At 38.2% G+C, this 20267-nt stretch overlaps 1 protein-coding gene across 1 annotated transcript; it reads right to left on the bottom strand.

Annotated features, from left to right (window-relative positions):
• Nucleotides 1-407: 407 nt before the first annotated feature.
• Nucleotides 408-17452, bottom strand: necab1 (N-terminal EF-hand calcium binding protein 1). The gene is made up of 9 exons (XM_088009956.1): nt 17444-17452; nt 15786-15922; nt 10392-10513; nt 9088-9164; nt 7988-8035; nt 5654-5766; nt 3422-3499; nt 1818-1909; nt 408-1056 (listed from the first exon to the last, which is right to left on the bottom strand). The coding sequence occupies exons 1-9, from the start codon at nt 17450-17452 to the stop codon at nt 1028-1030; spliced, it is 705 nt and encodes a 234-aa protein (XP_087866082.1). The 3' UTR covers nt 408-1027.
• Between the last annotated feature and the right edge of the window lie 2815 nt (nt 17453-20267).

The following is a 20267-nucleotide window of genomic DNA, read 5'->3' on the forward strand; positions in this document are numbered from 1 at the left end:
GCGAATGCCTTGCAAAAATTATGCCTCGACTCTGTTTAAGTTATGATTCACGGTGAATCTTGAAAGTTTGGCTTCTCCCTGTGCAACAAAATCTCTTTAGAAGTAACCTAATTTAAATAAAATAAAAAATATGTCCACCTGTCTTATTCAATACTGACTAAGTCCAGGTGTTCTGTGACGGCCGCGGAAGTTTGTTAGAGAACATTAGAGAACAAAGAGCATATGCATGTATATATGTATACACTATTTATTCATAATATTAGGTTTTTTATACTAGTTCTTTATGCATGTTTTACTAATATGTTGACCAACCATGAACTATCCCTGTAATAGACATTTATTTAATTGTTTCAACTAACTACTCTTTTTTTTCCAACTAACAAAAACCCCAAGAAATGCACACAGCATACACAACAATATCATCTTTATTAGAGACTTTGTCTCAGTTCAATACATTTAAGACAGAAATGACAGAAATATGGTTTAATGAGCTCCCAGGAGCTGCTACAATTGATACAATGTCTCTCTAAGATATTCATTTCCTGTCTCTTTCACACACTCATTTAAAGCAAACAACAACAATAATAATAATAATAATAACAAAAGTCTAAATTCAAACTAAACCTAAATATGAATATATTCCTAAAACCAGAACGTGATTAGCCCAATGTCCTCAAAGAGATATCTAACGAGACAAAAACACAAACATTTCGGCTCTACGCTGGGTGACGTCACGGCGACCACGGCGACGATGTCGGACCATCAGATGGGTCACTGATGAGCTCACAGCTGTTAGGGGTTAAAGAGCTTCTTCATGAATGAGTGCAAACAGACACACATGAGCTACTGGAGCTACCACTGAACTATGAAGGAACATGGAAAGTCATAAACACTAATCACCATGGCTTCACAAGTAATGCTGCTTCAAGGAGAGTGAGGCGTTTCTGTGGACTGGTGATGTGTTGACAGGTGTCTGTTTGCTCCTCACACCCTCTGGTGACGATCAGCAGATGGTGGTGGGAAATCTTCAGTTGTTGTTGAGGACCCACCAAGAAGCTGCAGGTGAGACGCGGATGATATACAATCTATTAGAACTCATTTTCATTTTGGGCCATATCAAAAATCTGAATTTCTTTTTTTTGAAGGGCCACAAGATATTGTTAAAACCAATAAAATTGATAAAGTGTCAATAAATAGCTGTTCCTCCAGGATTTTGTCACTTAGTGTTTTTTGCTATCAAAATTACAGATTTTGTGGTGCCAATTTAGAAACGTATGTAAGAAATTTTAATATTTGCACTAATGTATGATGTTAAATGTGACTTTTTATTACAGACTATAGCTTGACATTAAGTAAGGCTGACGCAGCAGCCACTTAAATTCAATGTATTTGACCAAATTTGAGAAGAAACTGCAGTAAGATTATAAAACAATGTGGAGATTTGTGTAAATTTTGCAGATTTGTGAAAAACTGAAATAACTTCTTGGTGTAACTTGGAGTTTAAAGGACCAAATAAAAAGTTATGGCGGACCAGATTTGTGTTCAAGGGACTTTATTTGATGGCAGCTAAAGAAAACATAACATTTAAGATTAAAATGTGACCATTAAAATGTTTAAAACAGAAATATGAGTTTATTGAAAAGACTGTTATAAATAACAACCTGCTTAAAGGTTGTTATTTTAAAAAGGTGCTTCTAATCTGACAATATTCTATTTTTGTGTATGTTATCAAAAACTGATGGAAAACCTGACTTATTTCTCTGTTCACAGCATATTAAATGTGAAGACGTTTGTGGATGAGGGACGTGTTTCCTTACCAGGAACAAGCATGGTGGTGATGCTCTCGGGAGTTTCCAGGAAGTCTACGTTCCCCCTCTGGAAGGTTTTACTGTAGTTGGTCTGCAGGTGGCTGGAAAGCAGAGAAGACGACATGGGACGTGAGGAACTGATCACTGTTTGTGTGCAGTGATCCAAAGTCATCGTGGTTTATCAGTTAACGCTTTGGTAAGTAGGCTTCAGCGTCGTAGGATGGAAGGACGAACCAATCAAAGGTCAAAGGTGAAAACAAGCAGGTTTCAAATGAGAGACAGTGACTGCAGCCCTCAGTAACGTAATTCAAAGGAGTCGATTGAAATCAAGCAAACCTTGGAAGATTCAGATGTATCTTTATTTTCATTCAACCAAGAGGTTTGTCTCTGATAGGTGAAAAAAAAGTGTTTCGTGGCATTACAGTGATCTTACAGTTGCTAATAAACTCTTTGCATTTTTCCACTCGCAATTTGACCAGTTATCTACAGCTAAGAATGCCTCTGTGCCATCACACTAATCTTTACCTACAGAAGGATTGACTCTGACTTGACTTGCAGTCAGTAAGGTTAGTAAAATTAAAAGATTACTTTAAAACTGAATCTCCAAGGGGTATGTGCAATTTTGGGCTTTACTACATTGTTGACTGGTATTTGCATCTACAGCCATAAAACTGGTAAAAATAAAAATAATACAATGCAATAAAAAGAGAAAGGCAAGAGAAATATTCTTCTCAAAAATAAAAATAAGAAAAATAGGCAAATCCTTTACATTAAAGTATATATTTTAGTTTACAAACATTATATAGTGGAAAGTTGTTTTTTTTTTTTTTTTTTTTCAGTTTTTGACCATGAGAGATAATTTATCTGTCGGCAACAAAAATATTCCCCAACATGCAATTAAAGAAGAAATCAGATTATATTCAACGCTTCAGTCGTACATTTTCTGCCAGAATCCAGCACTCTGAACAACATAGTCTGAAAAAGACAGACAATCTTCAAGTTCTTTAAAAATAACAACACATCCATGAAACCTGGAGCCTCTGACATAATCTAAATATATGACTGCAAAGGCTTTTGGGAACATCTATCGCATTCAAGACTCGAATCCAAAGGAATTTGTTTGAAATATATATTTTTTTATTCATCTTTACAAGAGTTGTCAATAAATACTGAGGATATGTATAAACTCATCCTCTAAACCTTTAATAATTTATCTATAATTGACTTATTTTTACTTCATTATTGTGAATTCAAATTAAAGACTCAACCTAAAAACTAAAAAAGAAAAGTATGATCACTTTACAACGTATAGAGAGTATTAATGTGTGGCACAAGATGAATAAGGCTGTATTTAAAAATTAATTGTTAATCCTATTTATCCAATAAATATGAAAAAAAAAACAGAGTAATAAATGAGCACAGAAGGGGTTAAAAAGTCTTTTTCTCGTTTTCCCCCCCCATCATCTTCTTTAAAGTTCAAGCATCAACCAAACCTTCGCTGACAATGAGTCCAAGCAGTAAAAAAAAAAGAGAGCATAATGTAGAATTAACGTGAATCGATCCACGGTGCGTTAACTCTGACGAACACGGGTCACACACACGCGGATACTCACTTCTTCCACACGTTGTTGTGCTCCCAGAACTCGTAGAGAATGAAGCGTGATTCATTCGCCAGCCGCTGAACTGCGATGCTGCCGAGTTAAAGACAAAAGAGAGGAAGACGAGTCATGCAGCCGCTAATTAGTGCTGCTGCACCATGTCCCCCAACAGAGCCCGTGTTGCTAAATTGTTTTCTGCATCCTCACTGTGCGCGAGCAACGTGGTGTTTACAGCGCAATCATAACCGCAATTAAATTGTAAAACGCAATCATAGTCTGGCAACATTTGCGCAGTATTTTCATTTAATCAGAGGAACAAGATGGAAAAATATGCTATTTAAATAAAGCGACGTGATAAAGCGTGCAAAACGTCACACTCTGCTTCAGGCTGCTGGTTTGAGACCAAAACCAAAGTGACAGTTAGCTTAGGACTGACTCAGGTTGAAGAAATGTTTAGTCACAAAGCCACAAAGATAAACATTTTCGTTCTTAGGGATAAGGAGAAGGAAACGTTCACGCTCTCCAGCCCTCTGACGCAGCATGTTGAGGGTAAGCTCAGCTGAAGAACAAGAACGAAACATGACAGGCGAGACAAATATTCTAAGACTGCGACACGTTTTCTCTCCCTAATGTGGCAGAATTTCAGATTAAGCTTATTATCATCATAAAAAACTCTCAATTGGATGTGAACTGCGTAGTAATCCTGAAATCATGTCAAGAACGATACCACTTCAAACTGCTTCGAAAGGAGGATTTAATTTAAGTTAGTTTTAATTTTACTGCGGCGGCATTTTAATGCCTGAACATATATTCAGTCATTAGTATGGATGAAGGATGCAGGCCAGATATTCGCTTACTTAAATCATTTCCCCAGACCGATATGGCATTAGATGAGGATGCTTTCTTTTATTTTAGGTTGAGGATGCAACAGCTCAGAAAATAATATTTAAGTGTCAAAATCAGCTACGATATTCTAAAGTCAGACTATTTTGAGTATCTTAGCATTAAGATGTGCAGATTTATCATGTTAACTGTGTTGAAATGACAAAATAATGAGGAGAGCATCAACTTAACTTCTAAATTAGTCACCACTGTGCTTGTGGTATTAGAAAAGATTAAAGTTTTACAGGTTCTTCATTACCTTGGTAATTGGTTTCTTTTCATTTATTTTTTCACTCTCTTCATATAACAAGTGCTGCTTGCTAGAGGCTCATCTTTTCTTATTCTTCTTTACCCGACGCTTCAAAAATTAATACTTTCCATACAACTTTGAAATTTCCGGCGAACTCTTCAGGCTGAGCAGATTCCTGGTGTTCCCCAGGGCACATTCCTCAGGTCCCTTTTTTTCTATTGTTAATCTGCTTCCCAAATATTCTGTTCTCATTTTCAAATTCATTATGAATTCAAAACCTGTCAGTAAAATATAATTCTACCCTCCCTATTCCAAAGGCAAAGGTCTGCCTTGCTCCAATATTCATCTACGTTGTGCATTTAGTCGGATGCTATAAAAAAGTCACCTTTTGTTGACCAGATGGAACGCATTCCTTGGATTTCCATTCAAATAATTATTCACCAAACACAATTTGGATAACATAATTATTTGCAGATTTATAGCTTTATAGGAAGGTTGAGACTAAACTATATTCACGTGTTAAAATGTGATCCAAATATAAGTGAAAATCTGTGGCAAGACCCTCCATCCAATGATACTGCAGTAAAAACTTCAGTTTTGACATGTTCAACCGCGGCAGAGGCATTTGTAAAACTCCATTTTTCACTACTTTGCACATAAAATTAGGGGTGCATCGATTTATCGGTCGGCCGATTTATCTGTGCTGATTTGCTTAATTTTGGGAGATCGGTGATCAGCCGATTTTTACATGTAAAGCTGATCTTATCCTTCGACGTTATCAAACTTGGCAAAGATCTAAAAATCAACGCACTGTGCTTTTCTTTTCTCCTGTCAAACCGGCTGACCAGGTCATGCCTGCACATTTACAGTTAACAATAGTTACCCCATCGTTGCCAATTCAGCAACTTTCTTGATATATTGAGCAACATTTCGAACAAAAAAAACTGGTATCAGCCAAAATTGGAATTGGCAAGTTGGCGATCGGCCGGAAAACTGCAATCGGTGCACCCCTACATGAAATCCAAATACAATGCAGCTTATATTAGTAAAAACACACGAAGCACGACATGCAAGCTGAACGGAACAAATGAGGACGTGTAACAGAAAGAACTGACTGTAAGCATCCTGTCTGGGCGCAGGCACAATCCATGTACTGCCTGAGAGCCAATCGAAACTCCTCCAGCTCCTCCTCCAGCACCGACAGCTGCCTCTGGACTATTAGGATGTGCTGTGAAGACAACACACTCATTCAAAATGTCAGCTTGCTTCTGGTACGGTTAAATCATCAGCCTGTTCAGATGACGAAGCACAGCTCTGAAGGATAGACAGAGGTGGGTTTTGACTTTCTTTCCTCAGACAATAAGAAGGAGAGGGGTGTTGGAGCTCATCCTCTGGCTGAGTGGTGTGAAGAACGGAGGAAAACTTGGTTTAATCGTGACAAAAGAGAGCTTGCTGATAATTTCCTGAGGCTGATGATTTGACAGGCACAGCGGCAGAAGAGAACAGGGAGTGAATGGTGGCTGATACACTGTGTGCCTTAATGAGGGGGACTTTTCTGTGTGTGACCAGGACTGAACCTTTGGGATCTTTACTGTTTGCTTGCTAATTTGGAAGAAACGCACACGCGCGCACGCACACACACACACACACACACACACACACACACACACGCACACACACACACACACACACACACACACAGAATCTGAAGTTGTCAAACAGAAAGCAGTCACACGTCAGGCTGGTCGTTATCGGTTAAGCCAGTTACATGTTGATTCATTCATACAGACGTCTGCACTGAAGCAGCAATGACAAATGTTATATTCATATCCATGGGTTAAGATAGATTATTATACTGCAGTAATATGAAGCTGTATGTCCAGATGTTATTTGCAGTGGTCGTTACCCGTCAATTTTCTTGTCTGTTTTGAGTTAGTTTGCAATAATTTTGTCTAATTAATATCATTCATCTGTTGGCTTTTTTATAGCATGGTTTTTATTACTATTACATTTTGGATAAAAATTGAGTTAGTAACATATCTAATTAAATGTAGATAAGGGGTAAGATTAAGTAAGTGTTCACTTCTTCCTACTCCTTTTCAAACAAAAAAAGTAGTGATAAACTAATTATTTTGTTCCTGGTTATGGATGCACATTTTTTCTCTGTTCTACAGGTTGTTGTTTTTTTCCCTTCTTGTTTTTAAAAGACTTGTTTGAGGTAAATAAATCAAATACTCCTGCTGCACAATTATTCCTAGGGTAAATAAATTCTTACTTGTTGTGCCTTATTACTTTCATTTAACTTTTCCAACGTGCAACCACAAACTTCAGGGCATTTTACAAGGATTTTATCTGATAGACCTACACAAAGTAGTGGGGAAGTGTGAAGTGGAAGGAGAACAATACTTTTTTATTATTATAGATCAAATCTAAAGTTTGCAGCCTGTAATTTTCCAGTACTGTACTTTATTCATCTCCATCCACCTTCCCTTAAACTCTGTCCCTGCCGAGGAAATGCCTCCCCACAGCCTGATGCTGCTGCTACCGTGTTTCACTATAGCTTCATGCTATGTGTTCAGATCTGGTTATCTGCCCTTAATAACATTTTCACATGTTAATTCAGTTAAATTGTGCAAACTGCCAAAGTTTTACTCGTGGATATGAGAATAAAGGGTGAGTAACCCACTGTAAAGATTTTATTGGCTCAATACAGTAAATAATGCATGATTTTTCTTCTACTCCACAATTAAAACTAAACTACTTGGTTTGGTTTGTCACTTAAAATTTCAATAAAAATACATTTCAATTTAAAGTTGCAACAAGACAAAATGTGAAAAAGTTCAACAGATGTAAATAAGGTTTTTTTTGGGATTTTTCGCGGTAAAATCCAAACAAAACAGTAACCTTATAAATCAACACAAATCATCAGGGACAGGTTTGACAATCTGCTTTTGTGGTTTAAGCTTGTTGGATTTTAAGATATCCATTTTCTTTTTCATTTTAAAATCTCTTTGCACAATCTTGTAGTAACTTTGATTTGAAACGATGCTCCATACGCAACCAGAAATGCACATTAACACATATCAGTGTGACCATCATTAGAAAAACAAACTAAACAGCTGCAAGACAAGATTATATATTTTGTAGTTTTTTTTTTTGTTTACACTCCTTTTTAAGAAAAATAACTATTGTTTTGACTGGTTGATAATTCCTGAACATCCTCAAACATCCTCATCCTGTCACGTCCAAATAAAACCTTAGACACACAGATTAAGGATGAAGACAGTCTAAGCATAAAAAGAGGGGAAGCGCTGCTGTTTCTATGGCAACTGCTGTCTTCATTATCAGCGTGTCCTCTGGGTCTGTACAAGCCCCCCGTGTGACAGCGGAGTAATAAACACAGCATGGTCACTGCATAGTGAAAGGCGGACAAAAATCAATAAACCAACCGATTTGCTCTCCAAGACCTCCTCCTCAACGGGCTCCATGCGAATCTCCTGCAGAGGAGGAAGTACACGGATATTAGTTCTTGTTTAAACTGCACGAGGGTTTACATTTCCTGGATGTTTACAAAACTGCTACTACAAGTTTTGGGGGACATCTTAGACCACGAGCTAAAAAGACAACGTAGATGTAAAAACAGCATTTAAGGAGGAAGTTAAACATGAAAGAAGAAAGAAGTCAACGTGGATCGCAAGCATAAAAAAATGAAATAATCATTAAAAAGCTGCTATAGATCCCACTGTGGATAATTACTGCAACCCATTTACATAATATACTATACATATATATAGGGACACCTTCTAGATGTGGAAAATTTTAAAACTTCTCTTTTAAATGTTTTAAAAATACTTCAAAACTCATAAAAGTCCAATTGAACGGATTATTTTACAGTTGTAAAATGTCTATTTTAAACCTTATTTTAACGTATTCTGACTTTATGTGATGAGCTCCTTGTCCTCCTGCTGTCCTGCATGTTTTAGATGTTTTCCTGCTCCAGCAAACTAGATTCAAATGATTAAATTACCTCCTCAGCATGTTCTACAGAAACCTGATAATGACCCATTTATTTCAATCAAGAGCTTTGAAAAGGGGAATTATGTAGACCTGCAGGATAGTACAGAACCCTCTGAAACAGGCTGTGGGCAACTGATTTCATGTGTAATATACAGATTTTTTTTTTAGTCAGAATCGTTGTTACTGTCTCTTTTTACTTCTGATACAATATCTACAGCCCCGTTTTCTTGGCTTAAAGGTCTCATCAAATGCCTCCCTCACATCATGTCAGTTTACGACGCATTGCTTCATTTTCAGGTTCAGATTTTCTCTCCCGTGTGAGCATATGCGTACGTGTTTCCAATGTGGGCAGGTGTGGCTCGCCACTCTGATATTGTTGTGAACCTACTCGTCACAATTTCAGGCGATAACGTAAAGACCAGATGGCTGAATCGCTGACGGCAAACAGCAGAAACGAGACACAAAATGAGGCGTAAGAAGGGAAATCCAAAAAAAAATAAAAAATACGCCGAAGAAAAAAAGGAGAAGCGACCTTTTGTTCTAGACGGTCGATCAGCTTCTGCAGCCTGTTGACCTGAACCGTCCACTGACAATCTTCATCGTAAACACCTGGGGGGGAGACAGAATTATATATATATATATTTTATATATATATATACACACACAGAGGAAGCTGGATTTAAACAACAAAGGTGCACAGATGAAAGCTGCTTCATGCATCGCGTCTGTTTAAAATATTTTCATCCATCGATCCCTGGAAGCGAATGCAGGTATGAATGACTGCACTGTGCCACGGGGGTCATTTCAGGGTTTCCTTTCATGTCGGGCGGCAAACACCCACCGAGATCAATGGGAAAGCTTTGAGCCCTGTAATCGCTTTGTTTGGGTTTTGTGTTTGTTTCTGGCAATCGCAGCAGGTGCTGCGCTGGAGAGGCGACGAAGAGGCGGCCGTGTGCAATCAATGGTTAAAAAAAACAACGAGAACAGGAATGGAGACAATCAGCTGGAGCGGGTAGGGGATATTTTGTATGTTTGAAAATGCGGTGAATGTTTTAGCTTTAGTTTTAAATATGCATTTTGGTAAAGATTTTGCACAAACGAGCATCTATATCATACTTCACAAAGAAACATCGACAATGGTCTTGGCTTTACTTTTCGCAAATTTTAGAGTTCAAGTATTCTGGAACACGTAGAAACTTATGTTTTTTCAGTGTATCGAAAAGCCAACTTAACACACATCAGTCAGTCACTTTTTATAGCTTAGTAATTTGCTTTAATACAGATGCTCAAATCAAAGTTTCAGATTAGCTAATTTCTCACTTGATCAGCTCTGATTTATGGTCAACAGGTCGAAGGCTGAATCATCTGACTTTTATTTTTCCTGTTATTGAACACATCAATAATGATCTAGTAACACAGCAGAGTGTTTTCTGATGAGATCACCAGATGAATGTTAAAGCCGTTCAAAAGCGCCCAATCTTGTAATTTCTTTCCTTTTTATCAGATTTAAAACTATTTCTAGCCCAGACACCTTTTCCCCTCATCTTTCTCTGAAAAGTAAGTCGTCACGGGCGAGTTAGATGTCAAAGGAAAACCCTGATCTGTAAATTTTGACTTTTACACGCAGGCATCCAGAACCCCAGCGGTCCGGTCCCCCTCCAGGCTGTCCCTGGCCTTTCCTCTGCCTCACCTCCGCTCTCCTCCCTTCCACCTCTGCGTCGTGCTTTCTGATCTGCAGAGACGTGCTCTCTCTGACCCCGCAGCTGTTTCTTTGCAAACAGCAATGCCACGTTGAGTTATTTAAAGTGAGCAGTACATGCAAACGCATCAACCCACCTGAATTGACAAGACTGAGGAGAGGGTTGTTAGGGGAGAGGCTGTTGTTCCTCTGGAGCCTCCGATTGGAGCGGCGACCCGAAAGCTGGATGGACAGAACCTCTGGCTTCACGGGGCCCTGTCTGGAGACGGAGCAGAGATTATGGCTCTGAAATCAGTTCAAACATCTAATTTGGTTCACAACAAATGTCATCTTAGGGCACTTTACAAATAAATAAATAGAACATCCAGCGTATGCACCGAAATGTAAATCGTACAGTGATAGAGGGAACTCATACATTCCAATTTGGTCCAGCTGTTAAACAATGCAGTCGAGTTTAGGTTAAAGTTTTCTTTCTGAGAAAATCTTGGAGCCAAACAGAGACAAACCTATAAGCTCTGAACCGTCTGTAAATCCTAAGTTTTAGAAACAGAAATATCTCCTTCCAATGTTTTATCTAAGGCTCTTACCAACAATTATTTTAGTAATCAACTCTTCTGTCTTGATTACGGTAATCAAACAAAAAAAATGGACACATTTTGCATGTCAAACTCATTTTCGCTTTGGGCCAAAACAAGAACATGAACGCTCTAAAAGGATGTATTGATAAAACCTGTTCACAAACTGTTAGAATGTCAAGAAATTCTTAAAATTAAATATTATTATTGAACATCTTTTCAGTCCCTCCAGGAACTTGTGATACTTTTTGTGGTTCTGTGGTACTAATTTGGAAATATTTGTGACATTTCTGCTTGTTTCTGACGGTAAATGCGACTTTTTATTACTCGCTGCATCGATCGTGGACTAAATTCTGACATCAATTAAGGCTGAAGCAGCTGGTTAGTACAAGTAAGAAAGTTTTTGATAATTTTTGGGAGAAAAATCTGCAACAAACTCCCAATTATAAGTACATAAAAGTGCAGGGATTTGTTGATTTTTGTGTGAATTTCCATGATCATTTTCAAGAAAGGAGGGACTGATTCATATCATTTGGCAGTAAACAGAAAAAACTGCATTGATTTGATTGATAACATAATATTTAGGCACACTTGGTGTTTAGTCAAGAGTCTAGAGGGCCACATAAAAAGCTACGGCGGGCCAGATTTGGCCCACGGGCCTCGAGTTTGACGCATGTGCCCTGAAGGGTAATAACGAATATTTCTTTTCCTGAGCGCTTGATCATTTGTAGCAAAGGAAAAAAATTGTTTAAAAAAAATACTTTAGACAACAAAAGACACTTGATAGATTTTTTTTGCAGGATATTAACCAGGTGAAGCCACTGGAGGAGTTCTGGGTACAAACATTTTGCATGTTAAACACAAAATATAACGCATTCGGCTTAATTACTGACCTGATTATTAAGTTGTTCTGTCAGCAACGTAACTTAATGCCAGGCCAGATGTAACTTTTATGAAGAGAAAAAAGTTTATGACAGCAATAACTGAAAATAGCGAGTAATTGCAGAAAAGTAGGAGAAAGTGATAATTACGTTCTCCAGCAGCCTCAGCCTATAGCAGCAAAACAACAGAGATAACTTAACAAAGCTTAGAGTCAGTATGACTCTGGCTATTCTAAGTTTTAAGCTCAGCTCTAAAAGTAGACAGCATGTCTCTGTTGGGAACATCTGGAAGAATTAGATCATTGGTATATGAAGGATCTTCATTAATAAGCAAGAAAGAGAATTTTAAATCTAAAAGAGAGCCAGTCGTGGTATTACTTTGACACTTTTAGAGAAAGTTACACGGCACAGTGAGTTTTCGTAACGCAGATTATTAAGGGGCATGCATATAAACTGGGACAGCAGACTAGATCCAGCTAGGAATAAATTCAGCAGCAAGCCCAGAATTGTGTTGCTTTATTCCTGTGTTGTGTTGTGCTGACGTTGACATTAATGTCAGTGACAAGGTGCACGCTCCCAGAGGGTGACATCACCTACGATTCATCATACCGCCGTCAACGTGTTTGGGCCCATACTACGAAAAGACTCGAGGGATTCTGAGTTCACACTGATTGTTTTATGCAATTTTACTTTTAGGTCTTTTCACAAACCTCTTTTCAAATCTCTGAACGTTTCCGTCGGTTGTTGTTTTGTCGTCATCTCAAGGCTAATTAATTTTTCGGTGTTGCTCCTGAACAAGCGCATGGCAATGATTGTATGTTTTCTTGAATTTGACCAGAACGACGACAACCAAAAGAAAAACGACTAAACATTAAAACAAAAATGTGTAATATAATGCCAAAACATGAATTAATTTTAAAAGTACAGATTGAAAACTCTAAGAAAGACATCATAGTTGCAGGAGAATTAGCTTAAGAAATACCACCTTGCCTTCAAACAGTGTCACATTTGCTTTTTTTTTATGTATTCCTTTTTTTTTTTTAAACACTAAATATTTTTTTTCAAAATTTGCAAAGCTTAACATCAAACGGTGGTTTGATTTTCTTGTTTCTGGCAAAAAAAACAACAAACCAAACCCTCCAAATGGAAACACACACCAAACCTCGACTTCTGTGTACTCCTACCACCCTCCTGTCGTTGCGGTCAGTGTGTTCAGCAGAGCTTTTTCGTCTATTTTAGCTCAGTAGTAATAGTCGCAGTATTAATGCGACTATTATTATTAGACTATTATTAGACTATATTATTGGTCTCCAGCAGAGACTCATATACTGCCAGTGTTTGCATCATGATTAAAGCCGTTAAAAACTAAATCCTATGCACGCTGCCTGAGACGTGTGCGTTAGCAAACATTGTATTTGTAGCTAATGTGGGGACTGTTGGCTTCATATTTGCCAAAAATATGATTTATTTCTAGCTTCGCAGTCCTATTTTCTTTTACGAATGTTTCATTTGTGATTGTTTTCTTGGTAAAAGAGCACATAAGCTTAAAAATACGTCACAGTTTTATTGTGATGTATTGCAAACCTTTCATCCGTAAATTTCACAACTAATGAAGTGATAATTTATGTGAGGCCCTTGTTTTTCTATTCTAGGATAGAAAGAAACTTATTCGTGTTGATCTATTTCTGTTAAAAGGGAGCCGCAGGGGCAGATGACACCACTTAGTCCCCATCCAAACCTGGTAAAAACTTAGTGTGAAATATCCACAAGCTGACATCTGGTATGTACTATGGGTATAGCATGCTGGTGAGTCACATCCTCGGCTACATATCAAGTTTAATTGGCAAAACTGTCAACTTTAAGGAGCAAAAGAGGAGTTTAAAAGCTGGAGAGCAAAGCGTGAGGTCAGACAAAATAAGATGAGGTAAAGATGACCACCTGCGCTTAAGATGCGAAGCCGACAACATTTGGAGAAGTAAGTTTCTAATTACATGCAGCATTCTTTGAAAAACCAGCGTAAGTATGCATGTGGCTAAAAAGACGGTCTGTGCAAATAACACAGCCTTTTCACAAGCACAAAGGGACTTTAAAAGCCATCGCGGTAACAACTCTTGATGTCTGCAGGAGCACAGTGATTACATTCAGACTCACAGGGGGATTTCTCAAGCAGCAAGAACACTGACAGAGAAGAGGCAGCTCAGGGAGTGAGGGACAGCCACTTTGAAATGACACAAAATAGAAATGGAGAGATTCAGAAGAAGGCAGGAGAGAAGAAAGGACGCTGAAGATGCCTATCAGCTAAGTAGGAACATTTTTTTATCCGCATCCTTGGCTGTAAACACGGTGACAATGACGAAAAGGACAAGAAAGAAGCGATGACGGGAAATTTATGTCGTCTTTCCAAAACCACAAGATAGCTTCAGAGCAATCCAAATGTGTCTGAGGCTTAGTGCATTAAAAAGTTTCCACTTTTATTACATCCAAAAGATCTTTGTTAAAGCTTTAATTATTGCCACTATTCTTACGGATGAGCACCTGGAAAGGCAGTTCATTATATTAGAAATGATGATCGCAGGTTTAGAAGAAACAAAATGTTATGCTGAATCTATTATAAGTAGCTACTCCATCTCAGAAACCTCATTCACAAACAGAGAGATAATAAACTGGACTCTCTTGCTCAACAGAATTTCAGAAAACACTTCACAAGAAGCTTAATAACCCATTAGCAGTAGTTATTTAAAGTTTTCCCCCATTAATTTCCAGCCACTTTCCAGGCTGGCGGGCAAGACACCACAAGACGGGTGAAAAATGTGCGTCACCAGCTGTCACAAGAAGGTACCGGGCCTCAAATAAACACAGACGATACCTGCAGGGAGGACTCACCTACATGTCCGTCTGCACACATGCAGTCCACGTGAGCAATGTGTGCATGTGTGCTCTGGGTGAGTCATCGCCAGCGCTAATGACCTGAGCGCACCGGAGGCATGTCGGAGCTCTGAATACAGACTGACCAAGATCGAGCAGCAGAGCCGTCCGAGGAAGACCAGGCCTGAACTCAAACAACCACTGGGAGGCAATTAACACCCAGCAGTCTGATGCTTTTATGAAGATTGTAGTAACACTGGTCAACAGCCAGAAAAATTGTCTGCAGTTTTTCAGCTGCTTAGGGTAATTTTGATGTGCTGAATCCAAAAAAATCGCATAAAAAAAATCACGTTCAAAGAAACAGAAGTTCATGCCCTGAAGACGTTATGTTCAATTTACGTTTATTACTCAATTTACAGAAATCCAAGTTTGTATCATTTATTTAAGACGCCTCTGTTATAAAAAATTTTTTCTCCTAAAGCCTTTTTTTTGGATGGAAATGAACCGATGACGTCACAAAAATGTCATCAAATTTAGTCAGAAGATTGGATTTCTCTAAATAAGAACCTGACATGGTTGAGAAGAATGGATGTCATTTTTGGATTCAGCAGTGCAAAATAGTCTTAAAATCAATAAAAATAAATTACACGTATTTTGGTTCAAAAGACAGATTTAAAGACTGACTTTTGAATTTACTTTACAGTCGTACACTGCGTGTGATTGAATTAAGCTAAAACTGCATGTAAACTGTCTGAAACATGATACTTTATCCTAAATTTATATGGTAAATTCTACAAAATGCAATAAAATAAAATGGGCTCTGTGCTCCTTTGATCTACCTTCCCCTATCATTATGATAATCACCTTCATGTCATCGCGTCCTTCCCGAGTCCCTTTCCTTAGATCTTAACAAGCTCTCTTTAATTAGCTGAAATTCGTCTGTCCCCAGAAGAAGGAGATTTACTTATTAAACGAACGATGAGTCACACGAGTTGTACGAGGAAGAGCAGGTGTTCTGATTGGGAACTCGGCTCAGGCATTCTGTGCAAACGCGTCTTTCTTCGTGTCCAATATGAAGGATGTAAATTAGGACAAACAGAACACACGCAGAGCAGGAGCGTGTAATTATGGGCTTGGGTGTGCTTTTCGCTCATGCTTCCGAGACCGAGTGTGTTTGTTGGTGTGAAGGACCAGAGGGATTCGCGCTCACTTCTCCTGGCGGGTCTGCTCGGCTGTGGTTTCCATGGCGCACTCGAGCGAGCTTTGAAGCGAATGAAGCTGATTGGTCGTCTCCTTCAGCAAGAAGCGGGTCACAAACTGCTCCAGGTGGGTGGACTCCTGATAATCCTGTCAATCAAGGTGGGGAATAGGGGGAGGACAAGTGTGAGTGGGCGGAACAACAAAGGGAAGCTGTGACAGGTTTCACATGCCACTCCAGAGTCACGAAACGTCCAAACCTCCTCTGCTAATTAAAATGTGCCCAGAAAGATTGTTCAGGAGAGATTATGCAACAGCGCTGCTCGACAAGAGAAGATATGAAAAGGAGGATGAGTAGGAAATGTCAGGTTTAAATTTAGGGTAATTGTTTCGTGATTTTTGTCAGTGTTCCCTTTAGTCTGGTACGTGACTTTTTGTTGGTTTCTGCTCCCGTCTGTCACTTAGCCCACATTTACTTATCACCGCTCTTCAACTTTACGTTTAAGTCTCTCAGACAGCACATCTAAAGCATTTAAAAACTGTAGGAAAATACTCTTGTACATCCAGATAGTAATCAATCTGGGCCAAACAAACCAGCTGCTACGTTTGTAAATTAAAGCGACACAATAAGGTCCGAGCAAAGTAAGGAGTTCTTATTCTGGTGCTGCTAAATTGAAGTTTCCAGATAGCTTGGAAACTTTGAATTTTTATTTCTTTCTCTCCTTCACGTTCCCTCCTAAAATGAATGTTAGGAATTATAACTCCTGTCAAGGATGTAAAACCTGGTCTTCAAAGTCCAAAATAAAACCAGTAAACATTTTATAAATGCTTCACCTTTAAGTCTTTTTTGGCGATTTTGAACTTTTAGTTGTTAATCAGAAAACTTTTACCTTTTAGATTGTAGGATTCGAGTAAGTATCTTGTTTAATTTTCTTATTTCTTTTTCAGTCAATGTCAATGTTGCTAATGTTATATTGCTGGGTTACTTACTGTTTTATTTAACAAAAATAAGTACAGATTTTTAGATGGTTAATTTTTGGATAAGTAAATATTTTACAAATAACATAAAATAGAAATCCTGGAGAAATCTAGAATCTGACTTTAAATGGTTTAAAGTGAAAAATACACTTTGTAGACAGATTAATATGATTGAGACTAAATATATATATACATTATTTCCATTTAAGCACCAATCATGTGATTATATTTGGACACTGTCTGAGCTACTTTAAAGCAGCGGATTGAAACTGCTTAACCCTACCCCCCCCTAACCCTTACCCTACCCCCCCTAACCCTAACCCTAACCCCCCTACCCTAACCCTACCCTAACCCTAACCCTAACCCATTATTACCAAGGAGAGTTTATTTGTGACTCAACGGGAATCCAAACTGGACTAAAATCTTGTGGCCATCAGGTTAGGAATGAAGGATCTGCCGTCATAGATTGTGACTTGACGACTCCACCTTCAGACGCGTCATCTTTTTCTAATTCGCCCAAGACGATTTTGCAAAGCAAACGAAACACGACACGTCAGGGTATTCCTGTTACGATTGACAGTCGCGTTGCGTGTATGATGGAGTTGCTGGCACCTTGTCATTTTCTGTGAGAAAGATTTTATTTATGTCAGGCTGTGTTTGTTGGGTAAACTGGTTGAGAGGGGGAAAATATACCTCTGACATTGTGGACATGTCATCAGCTGTGGCAGGAACAAAGCAGGGGGGCTGTCTGTTGTTCAGACTCCAATCAAAGAGGAGTGAGGGATGCTTGGCGGTGCCGAGTTTGCGGCGCGCTTTCTGCAGCTGCTCCCTCCGTTTTGAGCTCGGTGACTGTTTGTACTCTCAACGAACAAAAAGTGCATTTTAAATCAAATAACTCATGCATGAGTGTACAAAAAAAAAAAAGGTCTGCTGGTTGTAAAACATAGTCAGTCACATCTTTAATATTTCTTTTTGTTTATGGGGAATATTTTTTTAAGCAATACACATTTGGACATAAATGCACTTTGATGGTGAGAATGAGTTTTGACAGACTGGGGAAGGTCAGACTCTTGCAGTCTTAGCAATGTGTGTCCGTTCCACAGACCCACAGTCATTTAACAGCTTCCCGTCTGCCTGATTTTTGTTCCCTTTTGCCTCCCCTCCATGCTTAATTGTCTGCTGCACAAAAGGTCAAACGAGAGCTTTGGTGAAGGCAACGACTTTTAGCTCTCTGCATATTGCTGCACTTTCCTCCGAGTGCCCCACAGAGCCAAAAATGCCAGAACGTGTGTGTAACATCTTTCATCCTCCTTAGTAAAATAGTGAAACAATAAAATACAAATCTTCCTTAAAAACCTTTAGAGCATCAACTGAAACCTTCGCACATTTTCTTCAAGCATAAATGTTTTTAAAAAGCGATATTCATTTGTAAATACTTTCCTTTACCTATTCCTCTTTGCAAAATAGCTCAAGCTCAGACAAACTGGATCTGAGCGTCACAGTTTTTAGACTTTGTCTGATATTCTTAATTTGATCTATAGATCTGGACTTTGACTGGACCATCTTCACTCATAATTATACTGATGTAAGCTTCCCAACTTCCCAACAAATATTCCATTTTTACCCGTCAAATTATAACCGATACTGACATTAGTTACATATTTCCACTCCACGTCTTTGAGGGTCTCCACCTCTCAAGGTTTTATTCTAGTAAAGTTTTTGTTTCCCTTTCCGCTATTCCATAAAGGTCAGAGTTATGTAAATGCATAAATATAAACAGATTCTGTCATTTATTAATCTCTCTGAATATACGATGTTAGTAAAAGCAATTTAACTACCCATAACTGCATATATTTTTCAAATAAATTACTGCATTAGCCGCCTCTACACCATTTTTCATGCTATGGTGAAATTATTATGTTGGATCTGATGCATCTCTGATGAGATACATGTCGTATTCATTAGATCCACATTCATGTTTCATCAGCAGTAGTGTGTGTGTATGTAAATGCGTCACACGTGCAAATACAATGGCATGTGCACGCACATTATCAGCGCACAAAAAGACCCAAGATATGTTATGAAGCGACTCGCATGCGAGCGGCCCCCTCACTCACATCCACAGCCAGAGACCGCCCACTCAAACACATACGGCTTAACAGAGATGACCGAGATTCAGTCAGTGACTAACGCAGCATCTGTTCTCCTCCTGGCTCATCTATTACTCATGCATACTCAGGGAAATTTAACAGATCATGCATTTTTGTTTTTTTTTAATAATTTTCCTTCTATACGGCATCATATTTTTCTAATGAAGATGTTTCTGAAAGTCTGAAGGCACGTGAAGACATCAGCCAATTGAAACCCCATGTTGCAGTTTAGATTTTTTTTTTTTTTTTTGCCACTGCCGGTTTTGTCCAGACTGTGCCGGGTAATTTGTTTTCAAGTGAGGGCAAACGTCCGTTCTGAGTCAGTGAGCAAACTGTGAAGAAGTTTGTGAGGTCGACTGATGAGTCCCGTTCTTCCTGAGGGAGATTTCTTTTCACAGATCAGAGTGAGGCAAAGAAATTGCTTAAAAAAAAAAAAAAAATCAAAACTTTAATGACTGTTATTATCTCTCTCCTTTGTTCAGCATCTGTTTTAAAGCCTGTTTCATAAAACACATCTCCTCAGAGACTCATTGTTGTGAGTTTTGGTTTGATTGGATGAAGAAATACCCAAACAAAAAAAATAAAATACTGAGTGAGTTTGTTCTTGTTCTTTTTATTATTATTGATTCTTGTTTTTGGGTGATGCTCTATTTGTCCCATTTCTTCTTTCTTTTCTTATTCATCAAGCATTTTTCTTTTATTATACATTTCTTCTTTTGTTGTGGTGCATTTACATTTCACCAAATTATTTTTCATTTCTTTTTGTGACTTGTCCGTTATGTTCCAACTTTATACAAATAAAAATGCAATAACTTTGTACCTTTTTTTCCCTACTTTTTGGTGTTTTTGTTCTTTTTCAATTCCGATTCTGTTGTGATCGTGTTAAATCCCTCTACCATTTCTTCTTTGTGTTGATTGTCATTCTCTACAGATTTTTATATTAGGTTTATGTAAAATATGGTAGTTTCAAGTCTCAGTTTTTGTTGCTCCACATTTGTCTTTAGTCCTTCCCTCCTTTCATTAGCTACCATTCCCTATTTTACTTTTTTTTCTTGGATCCCTTTATGCCAAAAATATTAAGTAAAACAAAGTAATGTGTTGTTCCGTCACATAAAATTCAAACTAAATACAGTCAAGTTTGTGGTGGTAATATAAGTATTTGAAATCACTGCTTCTCTCCTACTTTTAAATGTTCCGCATTCACCTCCTTCCTCTTCAATAAATGTTTTTTTTTTCTGCATTTCCCTTAGAAAAAATCTGTTTAATGCCCATTGGTAACACTTTATTTGAAGGCGTTTGCATAAGACTGACATAACAGCAGTCATAAACAAGAGGGAGTCTTCAAGAATGTTTGACTGTTGTCGTGT

Source organism: Poecilia mexicana, unplaced genomic scaffold, assembly GCF_051168715.1.
Source record: "Poecilia mexicana isolate PSO_F unplaced genomic scaffold, ASM5116871v1 scaffold_11, whole genome shotgun sequence".
Lineage (NCBI taxonomy): Eukaryota > Metazoa > Chordata > Actinopteri > Cyprinodontiformes > Poeciliidae > Poecilia > Poecilia mexicana.

Coding starts and splice junctions, on each gene's coding strand:
- necab1 (XM_088009956.1), bottom strand. Junction 1,910..3,421: donor CACAACAACGTGTGGAAGAA/GTGAGTATCCGC, acceptor TCTGCTTTCCAG/CCACCTGCAGACCAACTACA. Junction 1,057..1,817: donor CACCACCATGCTTGTTCCTG/GTAAGGAAACAC, acceptor TCTCACCTGCAG/CTTCTTGGTGGGTCCTCAAC.